The 13,663-nt window shown below is 41.6% G+C and overlaps 1 protein-coding gene across 4 annotated transcripts in view; it reads left to right on the top strand.

Moving 5' to 3' along the window:
- The first annotated feature begins 1,496 nt into the window (after positions 1-1,496).
- KLHL7 (kelch like family member 7) overlaps positions 1,497-13,663 on the top strand; it is a 70,088-nt gene continuing 57,921 nt past the window's right edge. Inside the window, exons 1-2 of one of the 4 annotated variants that reach the window (XM_010345670.3) lie at positions 1,789-1,877; positions 2,644-2,735. Coding sequence is in view for 2 of the 4 variants with exons in the window: in XM_003935114.4 (XP_003935163.1) it covers positions 1,758-1,877 (120 nt within the window). In the remaining 2 variants the exon portion in view is untranslated. Of the gene's footprint in view, positions 1,878-1,923; positions 2,517-2,643; positions 2,736-7,580; positions 13,372-13,663 lie in introns of those variants that run through there. The other 3 variants (XM_003935114.4, XM_003935116.4, XM_074379610.1) reach the window with 3 other exon arrangements.

Genomic DNA, 13,663 nt, shown 5'->3' on the forward strand with positions numbered 1-13,663 from the left:
GGAGGAGTATATACAGCTTGCACTTTCATTTGGGTTATGCTATATTGTTTGTCCTCAACAAGAAAAGTATAATGCGGGACAGGCCTGGTGGCTCATGCCTGCAATCCCAGCACTTTGGGAGGCATAGGCAAGAGGATTGAGTAACGCCAGGAGTTCAAGACAAGACTGGGCAGCATAGCGTGACCTCTTCACCACCACCACCAGCAACAAAAAAATTTTTTAATTAAAAATTACCCAGAGTGATGTTGCACGCCCGTAGATCTAACTACTTAGGAGGCTGAGATGGGAGGACTGCTTGAGCCCAGGAGTTCTGAGGCTTCAGTGAGCTATGATTAGCTATTGCACTGCACCTCCAGCCTGGGTGACAGAGCTGAGACCCTGTCAAAAAAAAAAAAAAAAAAGCCTCAATGCCTCAATGGTGTAAATTATTTTACCTAAAAGATGTGTCTATATAGTTCTATATAGACCAAGGAAGCAAATCAATGCGATATAAAGTTTTCAGAATGTTAAATAATGTACAATTTAAAAGAATCCTCTATATTACTATACACTAGAAAGAATATGGTTACAAAAAGCATTTCCATGAAGGCTGTGATTGAGTTCCGTGTTCCCATAAAAACACTTAGAGAAGCCTAACTGAAGATTTCTAGAACTGACTGACACCTGATTTCAGCTATAAACACATAGTAAGCCGGGCGGGGTGGCTCAAGCCTGTAATCCCAGCACTTTGGGAGGCTGAGGCGGGTGGATCACGAGGTCAAGCGATCGAGACCATCCTGGTCAACATGGTGAAACCCCGTCTCTACTAAAGATACAAAAAAATTAGCTGGGCATGGTGGCACGTGCCTGTAATCCCAGCTACTCAGGAGGCTGAGGCAGGAGAATTGCTTGAACCCAGGAGGCGGAGGTTGCGGTGAGCCGAGATCGTGCCATTGCACTCCAGCCTGGGTAACAAGAGCGAAACTCTGTCTCAAAAACAAACAAACAAAAAAAAAACACATAGTAAGCCAGCCTAGTTAGGCAGAGATTCATTGCACGCCAAGGAGATACCAACGGGACTGTGTGCTCTTGCTTTATGAATCCCGCGAAAATAAATCTTGTCCTCCGTGTAACAAGACTTTAACTTGCAGTAATATCCTTTCACCACTTAGTATTTTCCGAGCGCCTACCATACACCAGGCTCAGATACCGCACAGAACACCGTCCCTATTCCCAAGAATCCTTACACTGATGGGAGACACCTTTGCATGTCCCACTGCCCAATTATCAAAAAAAAAGAGAATCACATAACCGAAACCTGGAAATCTGCCTTGGGCACACAGAAGGGCAGGCGCAACCTCCGACCAGCTCCCAGGCAAAATTCACCGAGCGCCTGACAGCGACAAAGGAACCGGCCGCACCTGTGCCTGCAGTCGCGTTGCTCCGAGCGGCGCAAGACTGTGACGTGCCAGACCGCGCCCCTGCCCTTCAAAGCGCCCCCGCCTCCTTCCGCGAAGTGCGCAGGCTCCTCGACCGGTTCGGGTTCTGCTGGGGGACGCAGCCCAGCTGGCAGCGTCGCTCCCTGAGCGCTCCTGAGGTGGCCGCTGGGCCTTGTCTTTCGGCAGTGGTCGAGCCGCCACCGCCGCCCGTTCCAGAACTGAGCGCTGCAGCCGCAGTCCCGATCGCCTTGTTTGGTCGACAGGATCCCCGGAGTGCCCAGAGAGTGCGACCGCTCGCCCTGCCCGGCGAGCCCCGGGCGTGAATCGAGCTGAGGGAGGATGGCAGCCTCTGGGGTGGAGAAGAGCAGCAAGAAGAAGACCGAGAAGAAACTTGCTGCTCGGGAAGAAGCTAAATTGTTGGCGGGTTTCATGGGCGTCATGAATAACATGCGGAAACAGGTACCGCCTCTGTGGGAGTGACGAACGACGGTGGGAGGTGGTCCGGGGCTCCGACCCCCTGACTCCCGAGACCGAACCCCGCGCCCTGTGGATCGCGCCCCTCTTCCTCTGTTCTCGCCCCCTCCTTCCATTTTCGCGGCGAGGGAGTCCGCAGTTGGTGGAGGGGCGCGTCAGACAATTCTCGAGCCGAAGTGGCTCCTGGTCTGTCGAGGATGTCGCTCCCAAGTCAGACTCCTGGGGGCCTCCTCGGGCTGCCTTTCGCCGTCGGGTATGGGTTGTGTAACAGCTCTGCCCTAGCTATCTCTTTGTGAGGCGAGGATCCTTCCACGGGCGAGTCGTTTTAAGGTGTCGTGAGATCTTGTGTAAAGAAGCCCATTGGCAAAGCCCGGGAAGGGAGGAGAGTCGCTGGCCTTAAATCAGCCGCTCTTAATTGAGGATCCCAGCCCCCTCCTGTGTTCCCCGGTGGAGCTCGTTGAAGACGAGTCCTCCTGTACGTGTTAATTTAGAGCAGAAGCAGCTATCCATAAATACCGTGCCATCTTCTAAGGGCACTGTGGGCCTCTTTTTATGAAGAAGAGCTCTCTGTTCTGTCTTTGATGTGTGGTGCATTCATGAAAGTCTGCAGCACATCGGCGAAAGGTGGGTTATGAAAAGAACGGATTTTAACGCTGGCGAAGGTGAACTAAAGAGGCTTTTTTTTTTTTTAATTCCGTAAATCTACTGTACCAATAAGCATGAAAAGTCACTTTTTTTTCTTTTCTGTAAGATTTATTTATAGATAAGACACAACTAAGGAGATTTATGGGAATGTCTGGATTTTGTTGACTGGGATCCTGTTTGAAGAGGACAAAGCAGGATGTGAGTTTGTGTAACTGCAAAACCTAGTTTGCTTTGTCTAGTGGTTCTGCTGGGAATATGGACAACAGTAGAGGAATTTAAGATTTTTATGAAGTTATTAGCTTTTGGTTTGTATTAGCAAACGCTGACTGCAGGGATCTTGTCTTTGTTCGCCAGCTCTTGCTACAGTGCACCAGTGCACTCTATAGAAATGCTTTTAAATCTTTCCTGGCCTTTGTGCTGAAGTACTGTGAATGTCTGAATTCTTTAATTTCTGTAACTTACTTTCATGTATCTATTTTCAAATTCATGTTCCTTTCTTGTAAACCTTTTTTTAGTCTACAATACCACAAACTTCAAATTGCTGGTTCATTTGGCTATTGTCTGCCTGTAATGGTAGTGGAACATAGTTTAGCAGTGCTCAAACTTGTTGAAGACTCATTAGATTCCCTCCCACTCCCTCAAATAGATGTTTTCATTTGCAGATCATAGCATTGTAAAGCATTGCCTCAATCCCTAAATAGATAGGATTGCAGCAGCAAATATTTACTTGAGGAGGAGAGGATTGTCTGAGACTGTCTACTTAGATCTTCGGATTTAAAAATTGACTCACATTTCTTAGCTTTGGAGTATATTAACATCATTTATTTACTGTTAAAATAGAAACACGGTTACCGAAAAATCAGGATTCTGTTACTGAGTAGGAAGGAAAAAGTAGTTACTTGGTAAATAACCAGGGATCTCCTCCGCAGTGATTAACTGACCTTAATCTGCCAGGTTCTCTTTTTGTCAGTGGTTTCGTTTGTGATTCAAACAGTTCTCCAATAGCACTTTATCAACTTCATGGAATCATGCATCTTGTGCAGTTTCACTTTGTAATTGACTTACATTATAGTTATATTGTATTGTACTGTTTAACATCATAACACAGGAAAGAATTCACCAAGAATGACTGACAAGGGCAGTTGACGGGAATTGGCAGAAACAGTGGCTGGTCTGAGCCAGAGGAGGAATGCCTAAGTGAGGACTAACTTTATACGTGTTCTTGTTCTTTATTTATTTTTAATTTTTTTTTAACTGCTCTTGTTCTTTAGTAAATGTTTTTGTTTTATGACAACTTTTGCATCCCTTTACAATCTCACTGCTTTAAGGATCAGAATAATGAGTACTTAGATGACAAGGACCCCTCTGTATACATACAGAAACATTCCTTCAAGAATTTGAGAACACTGTGAGATTAGCATACCTCACTTCCAATCCCTGCTCTCTCATTATTTCATTTAGTTATTTTAGATAACGTGATATAGGTCATTTCATCTGTCTGTAGCATAGTGGCCAATTCTCTACATAGAGGCAAAGGGGATCCTGCAGAACCAGCAGCCTCTGCTTCTTCTAAAGCCTTTTGCTGCATAGTTTTTGTCATTTCTAGCCTTTTGTTTTTAAACTCTCCAATGAAGTATGGGATATATATAAGAGGGAACAAGTCATAAATGTACAGCTCAATTATTTCAGAGTGCACATCCCACCAACAAGACTAGGACATGATCAGTACAACAGAGGACCCCCTGCTCAGTCACCAACCCCGCAGTGGTAACAATTATTTTAACTTCTGTAACCATAGATTTGTTTTTCCTGTTTTTGAACTGACATAAATGTAATCATATGGCATAAACTCTTGTGTTTTGATTTCTTAAAGCCAACATTGTTTGTGAGATTCATCTGCACTGTGTGTAGCACTACTTCATCTTTGTGATATATAGTATCCCATTGTATGAATATATCACAATTTATCCATTCTATCATTATGGACATTTGGGTTATTTCTAGTTTGGGACTTTTAAGACTAGTACTACTTTGAACATTTTTGTACACTTGTACCTACCTCTTGGTATTCATATGTATTAATATTTGTGTTGGAAAATAACCAAATGGGAATTTTTGAATCATAAGCTATACCACATTCAGCTTTAAAAGATATTGTTATGTAGTTTTCCAAAGTGATTGTATCACGTTACATTTCTGCCAGCTGTGTGTGACAGAGGCTTTTACTTCGCATTCTTGCCATCACTTGATGATGTCCGTTTTATCACTTTAGCCATTATAAATGGGCGTATAGGAGCATTTTATTTAATTGAGTTGAATGCCTTTTCATTTCTTTCTTTAACTTTTTGTTTAGATTAATGTTATTACATGATGTGTGAAATAGAGGATTTACAAGGCAGGCTGGGCCACAATTGCTATTGCACGTGCACATTGCTGTTGCCATACTCTTCTTTTGTGTTAATGAAGTGCAGGAGTCCCTTCACATTGGAGGCAGATGTTTTAAAAGCTTCCTGAGTACACCATAGTTTGTAGTTTCCCCACATTAAATGTATTAAAGCATAATTGGAACTTGGAAGCTTATGTTAAAGTCCTTATTGAGAGTTATGTGAGAGAACCACAAAGCTGATTTGACGATTAGATACTGGGCAGTTAACTGGGCTCACTTGCCAGCTAAAATGACTTTGCTTCTGTATTCTCATCTGTCTGACATGTCTGACTGTAAATTACTACATGTCATATTTAGGTTCTCTTATGAATAATCTAAACCTTCAGTGTTAAACCCTTGTTAATAATAAGACTTCTTGAGCACTTGTAACTGTGTTTCAGTCACTCTGCAGAGTGTTTTACGTGCTTTGTCTCATTTAATTCTCTTCCATTGACAACTCCAGTCATCCAAACCTTCCTATTGTTTTTCCTGTACTTTACTCTTCTCTATTTTCTTTTTCTGTCTGTCCAACTTAGAAGCTATTGTCACTCCACTGTCTCTCCAGTGCCCCAGCTTTCTTGATCCTCTGTCCCTTTTTCCTGTCCATTTGGCAAACTTCAATATTGATGACTGTTTACCTTCTTTGTGCAAGGTTCCAAGCACAGCTGGAAAATCTCTTATTAGTGGGCAACTTCTGCCAAGTAAGTACTTGGCCACTAATTTCAACTAGATTATCAGTCCCGGTGAGCAATCTTACTTTTTGTTTTACTATTTTCCTCCAGTTTGAGTCCTTTCTCTAGATTCTTACTTTCAGCAGATCACTCCTCTTTTGACATTTTAGATAAATAGAAGTAATTAGAACTATCTACCTTTTCACTTTCTACCACCAGATCTGTAAACTATTTTGACACTTTGCCTTTTCTCTTCTTATCCTGCGACAATGGAGATGCTTCTTCTTTTTCTAAGGCCAGTAGTTCTACCTAGGCTTTGGCTTCCTGGATGCCAGACTTCTTAGAAGTATTATACTGTTGGTTATTCCATCTTTGTTGAGAATCTTTTAACTTTTCTTCTTTGCTGGATTCTTGCTATTAGCATTTAAGCTTGTTTTAGCCTCTCCAGCTTTTGAACCAACCAACCAGCAAACCCATTCTTAATTTCAACATATCCCTCTAAATACTTCTCTCCCCCCATTAAAATCAAAAGTTAGGTAAATTCACTACATTTTCTTATTATCTGTTTATTCCCTTAGTTCAGTTTGGCTTCCAAGCTCATTCATTGAAATGAATACTTATTGAGAACCCACCGTATGCTAAACATTTTGCTAGATACTGGGGTTGCAATGATAAGCAAACCCTGATAATCTCTATCCTCATGTGATTTATAGTCTAGTAGAAAAGCAGCACATTAGTCAAGTAATCACATAAATAAAGGTAACATTGCAACAGTGGTAGGTATTACACAGAGTATGATATGGTACAACAAGGGCATGTGTGTGGGTAATTTGACCATCAGGAAGTTTTCTCTAAGGAAGTGGTCGTTGAAAGCTGAAATAAGAGCAGGTGTTAATTAAGTAGAGAGAAAAGGGAAGAGTATTAAGTAGGTAGAGAGAAAAGGGAAGAGTATCTCAAGTAGAGAGAACAACATATTCAGAGGCTCTGAGTTGCAGACTTTATTATAGAATGGCAAGTTTGAGGCTGATTAAAGGTCAGTGTAACTGGAGCACAGAACATAAAGAGGATGATGGTTCATGATGAAACTGGCGAAGTAGCTAGGGAGCTTCCCATGCATAGCTTCATAAGTCCTTAGGAGATTTTGCCTTTATTCTAAAATCTGTGTGTGCATGCATGTTTGTAGAGGTGGGGTGTTTTTCTCTTTAATAAAGGTTACTAGGCCTGGCTCAGTGGTTCACACCTGTAATCCCAGCACGTTTGGAAGCTGAGGCAGGTGGATTACTTAAGGTCAGGAGTTTGAGACCAGGCTGGCCAACATGGTGAAACCCCATCTCTACTAAGCATATAAAAACTTAGCCAGGCGTGGTGGCACATGCCTGTGGACCCAGCTACTCAGGAGACTGAGGCAGGAGAATCACTTAAACCCGGGAGACAGAGGTTACAGTGAGCTGAGATTGTGCCATTTGCACTTCAACCTGGAGGTAGAGTGAGACTCCGTGTCCAAAAAAAAAACCACTTACTACTCTGTGGTGAATGAATTAAAGAGTTTTCACAGTGGTTGCTGGCAGACCAAATAGGAAGTTGTAGCCCAGTGAGACATGATGGTCCTTTGGACTGAGGTGATAACAGTGGCAGCCACAAGCAACATCAATGAAGAAAAGGTGATTAAAAAGATAATAGCCGGGTGTGGTGGCTCAAGCCTGTAATCCCAGCACTTTGGGAGGCTGAGGCGGGTGGATCACAAGGTCAAGAGATCGAGACCATCCTGGTCAACATGGTGAAACCCCGTCTCTACTAAAAAATACAAAAAAAAATTAGCTGGGCATGGTGGTGCATGCCTATAATTCCAGCTACTCAGGAGGCTGAGGCAGGAGAATTGCCTGAACCCAGGAGGCGGAGGTTGCGGTGAGCCGAGATCGCGCCATTGCACTCCAGCCTGGGTAACAAGAGCGAAACTCCGTCTCAAAAAAAAAAAAAAAAAGATAATAAAATCAACAGGACTTGGTGATGATAACTACTATATGTAGTTGTGATAACTAATTTAGATAACCAAATTAAAATAACTTAAAATAGGACCTAATAACAAGTAACATCTCAATAAGTGTTAGCTATTTGTGTTGTGATGCTGGTACTTGATTGGATGTTGAGGGATTTAGTATAAGGTGTCACTTATGATCTCTAGGATTATGGAATGCATTACTAAATGCATGATGTCACATTCACTGAGAAAGGAGTTATTGGAAAAGGATCAAGGCCTTGGGGAAAGGATTATAATTTGTGTTTTAAATGTGTTTAGTGTGTGATGCCATTGGGACACTGAAGTATATATGACAAGTTGACAGGTCTGGAAAGTTTTGAGTTAGATGTATACATTTGTTCATTTTCTGCGTGTAGAAGATAACTTCTTACTTGAAGCTGTGAAGAGTCAAAAGTCCAGGATAAAGGATAGGGAATGGGCCTATGAAGGAGATAACAAAGGAATCACCAAAAGAGTAGGAGAAAAATAAGAGTTTTGAAAAATTGGGAAGAAATTGTTTCAGGTGGAAGATTACAGGAAGTCAGGATGGCCAAATGGTGTATGGCACTGTGTTCAGAAGGAGTATTGCAAATGTTGAAGCTGATAAAAGGTCAGAATAAGATTAAAACTAAAAATACCTATAGGACATAACAAGAGTGGTATTTTGACTGTAATGAGACTTATTTTGACGGGGAGGCAAATGGGAGTCAGATTGATGCGAGCTGAAGTGAGTAGAATATGAGGAAATTCAGGCAGCATTTTTGAGAAATTGGGCTTTGAAGGGAGAGGGAGTCAAATGAAGGTTGCTGGGATTTATTTGTTTAAATGGGAAAGATACAGGTGTCCTTAAAAACTAGTGGGAAAAAGAGATACAGAGGTTGAATATATATGAGACAGAGTAATTAATAGATAATTCCTGAGATGAGATTCAAAGCAAACGTGGTTAATCTCAGATGGGTGGGGGAGCAGTTCACCACACTTCAGTAAGAAGTGGGAAGAAGGAGGGAATTGATAGTAGGTGTGTTTGGAATCAGAAGAATGAAGGAGTTTCAATCCAGAGATTTCTCTTTTCTCTGAAAAAATAGGAAAATGAGATCATGTGCTAAAATGGAGGAAGAAAGCGAAGCCAGAGGTTGAAGAAAGTAGTCTTTGCGAAGAACAGAGATGGTATTATGGCTGTCAGTATTTTAAAGATTCTTTTGAGGTTGTCATGAACTTATGTTTAATGTGAAGCAAGCCTTCAAAGCCCTATCTTTTATTCTTTTTACCTGAAGAGGAGGCAAAAATGAGGAGGCGAATATAGACAGATCCTTTTTTTTTTTTTTCCCCCTGAGACGGAGTCTTGCTCCTTCACCCAGGCTGGAGTGCAGTGGCATGATCTCCGCTCACTGTAGCTTCCCTCTCCCCCGTACAAGCGATTCCCCAAGCAGGTCACAGTCTTAATTTTCAATCCTATGGAAACATTTTTCTATCACTTGGTTGAATCATTTTTCTCTTGGGTCTCCATATCTCTGTAACAGAACTCATTAGCAGAAAGACTAATTAATTGGTGAGATTAGAAGCAAAATTTTTGTAAATGAATCATTAAGTGTAATATTGAAGGGAGCCTCTTAAATTTCTTGGTTGCCAGGCTGTTAATTCTTGCTACAGAGAGACCATTCTGTCTATATAAATTGTATCAAATTAGCTTATTTGAGAATGGATTCTGCTACATAAAAAAGAAACTTGAAAAGTGCTACTATAAAAAGCTGAAAGGAAATGAGGCATCTTGAGCTCATATCTATCTCACCTTCTCACTTTGTCCAGTGAAAGAGGGGTGCTGATAATCTAATCAAGTTAAAACTGAAGACAGTGCTGTTTTTTGTTTGTTTGTTTTTAATTTATTTTATTATCTGTTCTTCAACTAGAACCTTAGGTAAGGAGGTCTGAGATCTGTGTCTTTTTTTGTTTGTTTGTTTTCTGAGATGGAGTCTTGCTGTGTCACTCAGGCTGGAGGGCAGTGGTACGATCTTGGCTCACTTCAACCTCTGCCTCCCAGGTTCAAGTGATTCCCCTGTCTCAGCCTCCCATATCGTTGGGATTACAGGCACCCACCACCATGCCCAGCTAATTTTTTTGTATTTATTAGAGATGGGGTTTTACCATGTTGGCCAGGATGGTATCGATCTCCTGAACATGTGATCCACCCCCCTCGCCCTCCCAGAGTGCTGGGGATTACAGGTGTGAGCCACTGCGCCCGGTCGACACTGCTGTTTTATTAATGGTAAAGTTACTCTGTTGAGAGCTACTTTGTTTTTTTGTTTTGTTTTGTTTTGTTTTGGAGACAGTGTTTCACTCTTGTTGCCCAGGCTGGAGGGCAATGGTGTGATCTCAGCTCACTGCAACCTCAGCCTCCTGGGTTCAAGTGATTCTCCTGCCTCAGCCTCCCAACTAGCTGGGATTACAGGCCTACACCACCATACTCGGCTAATTTTTTTTATTTTTAGTAGAGATGAGATTTCTCCGTCTTGGTCAGGCTGAGGTCTCGAACTCCCAACCTCAAGTGATCTACCCACCTCGGCCTCCCAAAGTGCTGGGATTACAGGCGTAAGCCACGGTACCCAGCCTACCTTGTTGTATTTAAGGACTCCCATCTGTTGAGTAGGACAAGTAAGGTATGTGTTCAGATGGACTCCATAAGCTGGGTTTGGGCCAAGCCATCTCTTTCATTTTTCTCCTGTAGAACATATGAATATGCAGATTCTAAGATTTAGATTACTGGTATATGTAGGGGCAATTTAAAGTTGGCTTATCAAGCAAAGCCTCATTTTCCAACTTTGTTTTATGAGAGAAGACTGCATATGGGAGATTAACAAGTACTTGCCCTTCAGTCAAAAGTGCATCTTGTTATGTCTCATTTGGTCATTGATCCTTCCTTATGTAAACTCCGAGTTGAGAATCTCAGTAGGCTGAATGATAGAATTCAGGCACCAAAGTCCCACACTAAACCTCCAACACAAAGTAGCTGGACCAAGTAGCTCTGGGTTCTTTTCTCCAAGATGCCTTGTCTTTTGGCCTATTTTCTTACTAGCTCAGGGAATGCTTCGTTCTATCTTAAATGCTTATGTGGCCGCTCTCCTCTACCAAAAACTGGTTTTTTTTTGTATCCTCCAAGACCAGCTTAAGCAGTTATTTGAATTTTTACCCAAGAAAGCTTTGAAATGGGTAAATAACTATTAACACTAGGCCTTGAGATGTTATAGGCTGGTAGTTCACTTCTGTTTCCCATCTCAAAGTTTTCTAAGCCAAGGTGTCATTCAGAGCTCTCTAGATGTTCTGTGGTGAACCAAATGATGGCCTGAAGCACTCCTTATAATTCTGTACTCACGACATAAATTATTCCAAATATGACTGTTGTGAGCCCCCTCATGATTAAATTCCAACATCTATGCTCTTCCTCTAAATTAAAATGAAAGGCAATTGAATTCCAAATATGTGCTCACTCTGATTTCTTACACTGTTCAGTTTAGTCAGCCAAAAAGCATTTGCTTGAGTGTTTGGGTACAGTCAGGGTAGCTTCTTCAGCAGCTGCAATGTGGGCTGTCTTCCATTGGAATGGATTTAGTTAGCTTAGCACCTCCAAAGCTGAATTTCTCCAATTTCAAGGTAGTTGATGCCACACTTTTTCAATATGTCAGTACATCCGTAGCATTGATACAAGAAGATCTCTCATCTCTATACCAAACAGCCCAGATGTTGACATATTATTTATACAATCCTAACCCACATTATTTTTCCCGGCCAAAAACAGAATGTAAACTTTGGTTTCTGGGGAACAGAGGGTTTTCAAAGAAAATATGACAATCTAGGCTTTTGGCTTGCCAGTCTGAATCGGCTTTCTATAATCTACAGACTAGGACTAAACTCAGTTGGGAGGAATCTTCCATCAAGAGGCTTATAGCGGCACTGTTTACCATCTATAGAAGAGATTTCCTCAACGTATAATGATGCTTCTCTGGCATAGGACTCATTCTTTTTCTTGGACAGTTGTTAGAAATTTACCAGGGTTATAATACTCAGCTACCAGGTATCATAGAGTTTCCCTTCTTTCCCTATTGTCCATCTTGCACATTTAAAGCTTAATTAAAAGCAAGGTTTAAATGTCCATCCTGCACTTTTAAACCTTGCTTTTCCTCAGTATTTGAGTCTTCTATGCCTTGCAAACACAGCAGCAGACATGCTCCTTTCTGTCACCTGCTTGTGTCAAAATGGGTTATGTCTCTAGTGTTGCATTTTCCTCTGTGGTACATCTGTTCCTTTCACACAGCCTCAGCTGACTTGTTAACCTGCTTAAGTTGGATCTTTTCCTTTCTATATCAGGTAACTGACATGTTTAGAATAAAGTACCTTTCTTTTTCTTTTCCTTATGATTTTGGTGTTTGTTTTGCTTGCATACTTATTTCTCTAATGCCTTTTTTACAGAGCTTCCCCTAGTGGAAAATAAGAGAGCCCATGTAGTCAGAATTAGTTCAGTTACTGCCAGCCTTCACTACTTTCAGTAGTAATTCTAATTGTGGGAATGTCCAGCATCTAACTTAGAACTGGACTACTTTTGGGTTGTTTGTCTTCCTTTAATGTGATCTAGTACTCTCCCGTAGTCCACAAACTTCCCAGTTTCGCTGTATACCATATGCCATATAGCAAATGCCAACCTGTCTTCCCAGCAATATCACCTTGGAAATTACTTAATAATGCAAGAAAGACTCCTGCTCATCTTTCTCCTTTTCAAATCTGTCTGAACTTAACTGTAATTATAGTTGTCTTATTCTTCAAGGAAGTCCTCTAATTTTCTCTTAATTGTTTGTTTGTTTTTGTTTTTTAAGATCAAGTCTGTCTCTGTGATCCAGGCTGGAGTGCAGTGGCACAGTCTTGGCTCACTGCAGCCTCTGCCTCCGGGGTTCAAGTGATATTCCTGCCTCAGCTTCCTGAGTAGCTGCTATTACAGGCATGCACCACCATACCCAGCTAATTTTTGTATTTTTAGTAGAGTCAGGGTTTTGCCATGTTGGCCAGGCTGGTCTTGAACTCCTGACCTCAGGTGATCCACATGCCTTGGCTTTCAAAGTGCTGATCCAGGCCTTTCTGAGAGAACCATTTTAATCTACTCCTGAATTCTTACTTCTCTTCCTATGTTCCTGTTTGGTCCATAACAGCTTCCTTGAATAAGTAACAACAAAAATAGCTTTTTTCTTTCTTAGTACCATCTCTTAAAGGGCACTTATGCCCAAATCTCTTTTCCTTTTCAAAGCTGTCTGGCCTCACTTGGCATATGGTTCCCTTAAGGAAAGCAGTCCCCCTTTTCCTTCTGCTTAGTCTAGGTATCTTCCTTTGTTTTTCTTTCATATCCTGCTTGCCTGATTCTAATTGTTTATGTGTTTAAGTTCACTTCTGTTTTTCTTTGCTTTTCTGACAAATGTGATTTCTAGAGAAGTCTTTTTAATGTTTCTTAGCCTTTGGGTTTATTATGGCTTTATTGAGGCTTTCTAGTAACTAATCCAAGAAGATTATTTACCCCATATAATAAGGGCCCCATTCCCCTTTATATTTTTAGTAATTTAAATCTACCACCCAGCTATAGTTGAATCTACAATCTGCTCAGGGATTTATACCCAATGCCAATTTGATATCATGCTGGGAGGGAGTGATTTCAGAACCTTGCTGACAAGCCACATAAATCTAAAAGTTAATCATTCCTCAGTCTCCTCCTTGGGATATGACAAAGAATAGAATGTGGGGCAGTTGATTGCATGCCTCCTACTAATGACAGCACATATGATTAAAAGCTAAATCCTCATACAGTGCTTTAGCACTTACGTGGACCTAGCTGCCTTTTGTAATCCTATCTGGCAAACTTGATAGAGAGCAAAAGGTCACGGTACCAACAGATGCCCAAAATGTCTGCCTTTTCGGAGATGAGCCTTTCCTAGCACCAAAGGATTCTTCCTGTAAAAGCCCCCAAATCTTGCAGGCATTA

This window comes from Saimiri boliviensis, chromosome 10 (genome assembly GCF_048565385.1).
Source record: "Saimiri boliviensis isolate mSaiBol1 chromosome 10, mSaiBol1.pri, whole genome shotgun sequence".
In the NCBI taxonomy this organism is placed as follows: Eukaryota; Metazoa; Chordata; class Mammalia; order Primates; family Cebidae; genus Saimiri; species Saimiri boliviensis.